General features: G+C 40.6%; 1 protein-coding gene across 1 annotated transcript; it reads right to left on the reverse strand.

The window, feature by feature from the left end:
• Positions 1–953: 953 nt before the first annotated feature.
• Positions 954–8,641, reverse strand: LOC101850577 (transposable element Tc1 transposase). Its single transcript, XM_035970868.1, has 4 exons — positions 8,615–8,641; positions 6,540–6,724; positions 2,718–2,835; positions 954–1,742 (listed from the first exon to the last, which is right to left on the reverse strand). The coding sequence occupies exons 1-4, from the start codon at positions 8,639–8,641 to the stop codon at positions 954–956; spliced, it is 1,119 nt and encodes a 372-aa protein (XP_035826761.1).
• Positions 8,642–8,997: the final 356 nt, after the last annotated feature.

Raw genomic sequence — 8,997 nt, forward strand, 5'->3', positions numbered from 1 at the left:
GGAATTGTTTCACGACGACTGTCAAATTCGAATGTGTAATTTGTGTGCTCTTCTAGTGTTTGGTAAAACAATGTTTTATCTTGCTTGTTTGCAAAATTATTATTTTTATGATAACGTGACGTAGTCAAGTATAAATTACAAGTTTATTTCCGTGTTGTATCACAACCCAAACTTGTTTACATTGAAAGCTCACTAATTTGACAACAGAGTTACCTAACGAGAAAAGGAATTTTGAGAAGCCGAGCAATGTGAACCACTTTGTGCATCAAAGAAAGCTACAAAAAATGCCAAACGGTAATAATAAAAGAACCAGACTTCAATGAAAAAAAAATGTCATTCAAAGTACACGGTGCGTTGCAACAGATCAAATGTGATTATTTTAACCTCTGAGAGAGAGAGAGAGAGAGAGAGAGAGAGAGAGAGAGAGAGAGAGAGAGAGAGGAAGGGGGCAGCAATAAGCTATACAAATCAAGAGATAGTAGGTCGATTTTTAAAAACTAATGAACTGAAAACCAGATGTGATTGCTCAACCAAATCAAATGACTGCTCACTATTAAAAGACAAAGACAAAACAACTAAACTAGTCAACAAAAATTAAGGAACATTTGAGAAAAAGTGTATAACTTCGTAAGCAAACTTCAACACGCAATGAAATTTGGTACACATTCTAATCAACATGTGTATAGCAAGTACCAAAAAAGAAAATTAAGTTATTCCATTTTAACTTGCTTGAAAAGTTAATTGAGTTTGGTAGGGGTTAAAATCCCAAATCCCAAAAATTGTCAAGCGGTTTCGAAGTTATTTTAACGTCTGACTGCAACAAAAACAAAACAGTTCAGATGATTTCAATAATGAGTATGCCCACCACAATTGTCCTGGCACTCAGTACACCGGCTCCTCATCGAGTTTATGAGGTTGATGAATACTCTCTGAGGCGTCCCCTGCCACTCTGCCTACAGCATTTGAAACAGTTGCTGCGCGTCTCCTGGTAGGGGGTGTTTGTCTCTGACTCGACGTTGCAGCTCATCCCAGAGGTTTTCTATGGGATTCAAGTCCGGACTGCGGGCCGGCCAGTCCATTCGGTTGATGCCAGCCTGCTGCATGAAGTTTTGGACAAGCAACGCTCTATGAGGTCGGGCGTTGTCATCCTGGTACACTGCATGTGGCCCCATCTGCTGCAGAGTAGATAGTGCTAATGGACGGAGTATCTCATCTCGGTAACGTATTGCAGTGAGATTCCCTTGCACTTGGTACAGAGGTGTTCTGTGGTTCAGACTGAAAGCACCCCATACCATCACGGAACCACCTCCAAAAGGCATCACTTCTCTGACGGCTTCATCGAGGAGCCGCTCTCCGGGTCGCCTCCAAACCCTGATACGGCCGTCATTGTGATGCAAAGAGAACCGGGACTCGTCGCTGAAGAGAACGTTTGCCCACTGTTGACGTGTCCATCTTACTTGGCGTCGCCAAAAGGCAAGACGAGCAGCCCTGTGTGCTGGGGTGAGACGCTGGCGGACTGCTGGTCGACGTGCATTAAATCCAAACTCATGAAGACGTCTTCGTACTGTCTGACAACTAATGTTAACACGAGTTGCCGCTCTCAGCCGCGTCCGGATGCGATTTTCTGGAGCGGATCTCGGCTGCGGAGCCTGCTTATGAATGAATCGGTCTTCCCTTGCATTAGTGGCTCTTGGTCGACCTGATCTGGGTCGTTCTTGGGCACTACCAGTGGCGTTGGCACGCTGAATCAGCCGTGAAATGACAGAAACGGACACTCGAAAACGTGTAGCAACTTGTCGGAGTGAAACACCAGCTTGTACCTAAGCAATGGCTCGTCCTTTGTTTACATCAGACAATTTCTGTCGAGGAGGCATGTTTATGCTTAGCCCTACAGCAGCAGAATGGTGTATCCACAGTGCAAATGAGCGAGTGCAAGTCACTCACGAGACATGAATCTTGCAATTGAAAACTGATTTTTGAGCGTTCATAATTTTTTCTGACGGTAAGAGCTAGAAAATAAAAATCGATAATTGGAAAACATTGGACCTTTTTGCCCCCTCCCCAGCTCATCGCACAGGAGTCACGTGCACTTCAAACCCTGGTGTGTACAATCCCATTAGTCATTGAGTAACATTTCACCAATATCTAGTTTTTCGAGTAAAAGTAAAACCTGGAAAGAATGCATACAAATATATCACTCTTTTTACAGTACGTTCCTTAACTTTTGTTGACTTGTTTATGTTTGTCTTTGTTTGGACTTTGACATGGGGAGACAGAAAGACCTATGTGAATGATCTTCTCAACACGAAAGAGTACACTTTAAATGCGATACACCAAGCTGAAAGATGCACACTTGGGTTTATTATCTGAAACAGAATGACCAGAAAGATCTAAGTTTGCAGGATGTAGATATCTATGACCGGGCTCACCCATTGTAAATTGCTCTAGAAGTGCTCATACCAGTTTCATCATCGCCTGGCGTACCCGTTCGGACACTTTCCACTATTCCCTACCCTGGGCTAACTTCTTCATATTTGTCAAATGTCTTTCCACATTTTTGTTCTTCATTCTTTGCGACTTTTGTACAGGTTCAACATGGCCTTCCCTTGATTGTGTAACTTGTAGACTCAAAATTAAAATTGTATTTGTTGTGTAGCTGCCTGGTTTCCTTATGGTATGCTCAGCTTTCTTCTGTCTGCAAATTTTCTGCTCCTTACTTCCTCATTGGTGACTCTGTCTGTCCATCTGATCCTGAGAAACTTCCTCCGGCATTTGTTGGTGACAACCTGGACCCTCCAGTACTTTGTAAAGAGTGCTTTAGAAGAGCCCACCCAGCTGCACCACCAAAAAATCCACAAGGGTCGTGCAAGCCAAGGAGTTTCTGTTAACATCTGTGGACATGCTTCTGAAGTTTCCCACTCACTATTTCCAGCAAAGCTCTGGAAAACTGTATCTTGATCCCTGATTCTGTAATCAGTGGGAGATTGAAACCGCCTGCACAGGTCAGGGACAATCTGCCCTATTTGTCAGGCTACTCAAATGTGTGCTAGATGAAAAGACCATGTCGACCTGTGAGCCAAACAAGGATCAATGTGAATTGTGCGTGAGTTTTGAGTCATGACAACGTCAGCCAGACTAAGTGGGAATCTCACATGTCAGAAAAGAAAGCGACAAAGAAAGGGCACGCCATGGATAAAACCTCTGCTCTTAGGCAAGAAGACCTTTTGATCATTTGCATGAATCTTCAGGGTGTACTTTTGTCACTGTCTATCAATTGCTCCAGCTCCTGTTCCAGAAACATGCACATAATCTTCAATGCAACCTCGTATGATGCCATCTATTGCTTATGACACAAGGTACTAGGTGACTTGATTGCAAGTGAATTCACTAGTTGTTTGATGGACTTTTTTTCAACGTACACATATGCATAGAAGGTTATAACAATATATTATTATACAGCTAGGTGTGTGTGTGTGTGTGTGTGTGTGTTTGTTTGTGTGCGTGTGTGTGTGTGAGTGTGTGTGTGTGTTTGTGTGTGTGTGTGTGTGCGTGTGTGTGTGTATGTGAGTGAGTGTGTGTGTGAGTGTGTGTATTAGTACAAAATTGCATAAATTTCAAATCCCGTGAGTGTCTTTTCCACTAAGAGCAAACACGAATTTGTAAACAAAATCTTATTAGAGGCTACACTCATATGCAAGTAGAAAGTATGCAGGCGTCATTGAGCTGCGGCTTTAAATAAAAGACTTTTTCAGAACTGCAATTGTTGTAATTATATCAACAAAGACCATATAAAGGGAAATTTGTGGACCATATTATTTTCCCCCATGATTTTGTCAAAATTGCTGTCCACAATACTGTCAGGTCGGGTAGACAAAAAGAAGACCAAGCTGTAAATGCAGTATGAAGCCTCTGATATACATAAGGAGGAATATTCTTTGCAAACTGAACTCTAACGGAGAGTGGGAGAGTCTTCTAAAGTCAAGAGAAATAGAAACCTCAACAAACAGTTCCCCTCCACTGTATCATTCTCCTTATAAATGGCAAAGAGTAATTTTCAGGATCTGAGAGACAAAATAAGTAAGACAATGAAAGATGATCATCCAGTCATTCATAGAGTATAAAAGTTTGACATACACCAAGTTCTCAACCCATCCACCACCACCCTGTCCAGGCCCAATAAAAAGGATATACACTTCCACACAATTGGACAAAGAAGGATAGGAAAAGAGAAAGCACGCAAATGAAGGAGTATGATTTCATAAATTACACACAATATCCCATTCATGTAAGAATGAGAGATGTTTATAGTTTTAAAATAATGAATAGCTTTCTGTTTCACTTAGTTTGTATTGTCATACTCAGTTTTAAATTGATCTTTTTAAGTCTTTCCTATAACAGTATTTCGTGCTTTCATATATTTTTAAACATACCAGGGCCTCTAATAAGAGAAGACACACTGCCTATAACCGTGAATACAACACCGCGTTCCCAAAAGTCTACTGATGAAATCGTGAATTCCACACCTGTGTGGAATTCACGACCGCATCAGGCGAGATTCGAATATGAAAATCGTGAATCCCACACTTTTTCGAAAAAATGACCATATACGGTAAATAACGTACTACAGTATTATTTCTATAAGATAATTGATCAGATCTATCCATTTAGTTTATTTCTTGAACGCCAAATGACGGATAAAATCTGTTTTTTCCCTCTCCTGTAAAATTTGCTTCGTGTGGAATTCACGATTTCATCAGGCGACCGACGATAATCAACTTCTCCCCTAATTATCTCGCATTTGAGAGACACATTCCTGTCTGGGGAGGGAGAGAAAAAAACAATTATGAAAAGTAATCCTTGCCATGACATGGTCCGCGATGCAAATAATTCATCCTACACATGAAATTACCTGAGGGACAAAAAATGAAGGTTCATCTAATAGAATACATTACCATTATTGACTAATTTAAGAGGAGTGATGTTTGCTAACCTCGAACTCATAAATGTTGAATGTCATAAGATCCCTTATTGCGAAATGTGCACTTTTACTTCGCACCGAAGCGACCTAAATCACTTATCCTACTCTGTTTTTGTTTGTTTTGGTATGTGTTTTACGGTCCGCACAGGTGCATACAGTCATATGAGCGAGTGGAACACATAAAGCATTTTCACTTTGGCAGGAATTAATTTTGAATTTGTCCAGGTGGCGGCCGAAGCCTAATCTGACTGATTTTAGGACCATCAAGGGCTTTCTAACGTGAGCGACATGCACACGGGACCTCCGAGATTTGTTCGCCGTCATCCAGCTAGATGTTAGATCTTACCTATAATAATAATAATAATAGATAGCATTTGTATAGCGCATATCCCCGCTCAACAGCAGGCTCTATGCGCTTTACACTATATTATTACCCCAGCAGACCATAGAACACTCCGAAACATTCTCAGCTTCCCGGGAAGCATACAGTGCGAGCAGCCGATTAAGCGCTCAAACACTAACAAACTGACAAGATCTTTCGCTGTCTATAGCCGGGTACCCATTCCCACCTGGGTGAAGTGAGGAAAATTAGAGTAAAGTGCCTTTCCCAAGGACACAACGTCGGGCCCCTGACGGGATTCGAACCCACGACCTTACGGTTGCGAGTCCGAGAGCCTAACCACTAGGCCACCGACGCCACAACCTATCCTAAGATCAGAGGTGTAGATGAAAATCAGCAGTAAGAAGGAACCAAGCAGTAGCAGTAGAAAGAGTCAGGAGCCCAGAGTTAGATGGGGTGGGTAAGAAAGTGGAGATGAAAGCAGATGACAAAACATGATTAGAAAACTAAAAAGCTGGAAAGGGGGCGACAGGGGAAATGATGATAGAGAAGAATTTTTTTTTCTCACTGTCATGTTTCCAACCTTGGACCAACTGAATGAGAGGCAAACACTGTTACTCTAGAACACGAAAGCCTACAACTACTCTTTTAGTTTACTAATTCTTCCAACTCCTCCAGCAACAATACATTATGTACAATTTTTATTTTGGGCGAAATAAAGTACTCAACTTTCAGTGAATAAGACATAATGATTAAAAAGTACAAAAGTACAAAAACAAAATACGCACCTCTCACTTGCTAACTAGCTAGCTAGCTAGCTAGCTAGATAGATAGATAGATAGATAGATAGATAGATAGATAGATAGATAGATAGATAGATAAGGAAGAGAAAGAATTAATAGGGGAGTTTACATATTATGTTTACAACACCTCGCAAAAAAGAGTGACAGAGTTGATAGGAACTTTAAATCCATTATACTTTCTTTACCTACGCACACAGAGTGTGAGAGAGAGAGAGAGAGAGAGAGAGAGAGAGAGAGAGAGAGAGAGAGAGAGAGAGAGAGAGAGAGAGAGAGAGAGAGAGAGAGAATGGATAGGGGCATTAAACATAATAATATTATACGTTTCTTACATTGACTTACAAACGAAATATGATAGAGGCGTTTTATCCGTACACTTTCTTCACTTAGAAAACAGAACTCAAAAAGAGAAGATTCTCACTTGCAGCTTCCTGAGACGATATCCCACAGCACCAGCTGACATGTGTCCAGTGCCTGGACAACCGACAAAGTCGCAGACGACAGGGCAAGCGCAGTTGTTGCGGCCGCAATTTTGAACTTTCGGAAGAGATGCCCACTTTGGAGGTCATAAATAACCACAAAGTTGGACTTGGAATCTCCAACTTCCTGAAATACAAGAGTGAGGAAGAAGTAACAATAATAATAATAATAATAATAATAATAATAATAATAATAATAATAATAATAATAATAATAATAATAATAATAATAATAGCAGCTATACATATATTTTTATCCAACGAGTTAGATTAGGTCAGTGTTGCAAAATGTGTCAAGACTTGAACAGGCCTTTGTAAAAATAGTTAATGAATACGCTGAGGTACATAGCAGCAGAAAGCATACATGTGTGTGTATGTATGTATGTATGTATGTATGTATGTATGTATGTATGTATGTATGTATGTACGTATGTATGTATGCACGTATGTATGTATGTATGTATGTATGCATGTATGCATGTATGCATGTATGCATGTATGCATGTATGTATGTATATATGCATGTATGTATGTATGCATGTATGCATGTATGTATGGATGTATGGATGGATGGATGGATGGATGTATTTATGCATGTATGTATGTATGCATATATGCATGTATGTATGGATGCATGTATGTATGGATGCATGTATGTATGGATGTATGGATGGATGTATGCATGGATGGATGGATGTATGGATGCATGTATGTATGGATGTATGTATGTATGTATGTATGTATGTATGTATGTATGTATGTATGTATGTATGTACAGTGGAAACCTGATATAACAGGGATGGTGGGAGTAGAGAAAATGTCCTGTTATATCCGATCCCTGTTACATCAGAAATGCAAGGAAAGTAAACATTTATTGCGGACTAATCCAGCCGTACTTTTTCATGGGTAGTTTCCCTTGCCACAAGTACCCACGAACAGGGGTTTTGGCACCGACTTTCTCCTTGCCTCCTTAGACCACATCAGAAGAGCTTGGTCCACAGCATCTGCATCGGGCAGTCTCATCTTCTTTCGATCCAGAGCAAACTTTCCATTGGAGTTTGCTGCCACTATCTTCTCTCTATCCTTGATAATGGTGTGAATCGACCCTTGTGGAATGTCGAACTGACGACAAATCTCTGCCAGTGGAGCTTGCTTTTTGTCAACAGCCTGGATTATTTCGTATATTTTGTCAATTGAAAGGCATTTTCTTTTGCGCTTGACATCGTTGGTGACACATTACACGTGCGTGTTGCTAGGTTTCGGGCTAGATCGAGGTCTGCAGCACACCGCAGCCCTCTCTCGCTTCACACACCGCGTGTGCTTGCAGTGGCATGGCTTGCGTGGGCTTGCTCCATCACTGCATTACTCTCTCTCTCTCTTACTTTTTACGCATTGTTAACGAGCCTTTGTCCCTGCTATAACCGGTTGGGCTCCGATGAGGCCCTGTTATTGCCGATAACTTTTAATAGAGATAAAGAAAAGGAAAAAACGGGGATTTTAAAAATCCCTGTTATTACCGGATCCCTGTTATTACCGGGCCTGTTATATATGGTTTCCACTGTATGTATGTATGTATGTATGTATGTATGTATGTATGTATGTATGCATGCATGCATGTATGTATGTATGTATGTATGTATGTATGTATGCATGTATGCATGTATGTATGTATGTATGTATGTATGTATGTATGTATGTATGTATGTATGTATGTATTCATGTATGCATGTATGCATGTATGCATGTATGCATGTATGCATGTATGCATGTATGTATGTATGTACACGGTGATCCAAAAAAAACTTAACAACTTGTTTTGTAAATATCTTCCTCCATACTGAAGTTTTGTGTTTCAGATTTGAACATAACGTTTGGAAGCCAAAAGGAATTTGTCTGATATGTATTTTAGATAAGTCCATTGAACGGTTTTGCTTTTTATAGCGCATTAAAAAAACAACCCATTTTCAACCTTGTCGTCATTTTCATAGCATGGCGCACCAGTTCGCATTAGACCTACCTCTAAAAGTGGCAACAATCGCGCCATATTGCAAGCTACAGCAGTCTAACAAGTCAACAGAAGTCTGTAGATATCATCTTTCCCAAAATTTGTTTGCCTGCTGAGATCATGGCAACGTTTAGTAAAGAGCAGAGAGTTTTTTGTATTGACCATTACCTCTCCACAAACTCACCATCCCTGACATTTCGTAAGTTCTGCACACGGCATGGAGAGAATGCTTAGGTGCCCTCAAGACCTTTGGCATCATGAGTAGAGAAGTTCCATCAGTTTGGATCTATAGCGAATCAGAAGTAAAAAGTTCTTTTTTAAAAAAACCATTTCGGATCGAACACGCACCAAGCGCAGCCCTTTAAACGTCACCGGAGTGCAGATTTCAGTAGCCG

This window comes from Aplysia californica, unplaced genomic scaffold (assembly GCF_000002075.1).
Source record: "Aplysia californica isolate F4 #8 unplaced genomic scaffold, AplCal3.0 scaffold00331, whole genome shotgun sequence".
Classification (NCBI taxonomy): domain Eukaryota; kingdom Metazoa; phylum Mollusca; class Gastropoda; order Aplysiida; family Aplysiidae; genus Aplysia; species Aplysia californica.

Excerpts from the sequence above, each read along its gene's own strand:
- LOC101850577 (XM_035970868.1), bottom strand. The coding sequence starts at position 8,641 with ATGGCGCGATTGTTGCCACTTTTAGAG. Across the intron at positions 6,725-8,614 it reads GATTGTTGCCACTTTTAGAG|GAAGTTGGAGATTCCAAGTC; the intron begins GTAGGTCTAATG and ends CTTGTATTTCAG. Across the intron at positions 1,743-2,717 it reads ACAGAGTCACCAATGAGGAA|CGTGCCAACGCCACTGGTAG; the intron begins GTAAGGAGCAGA and ends CGGCTGATTCAG.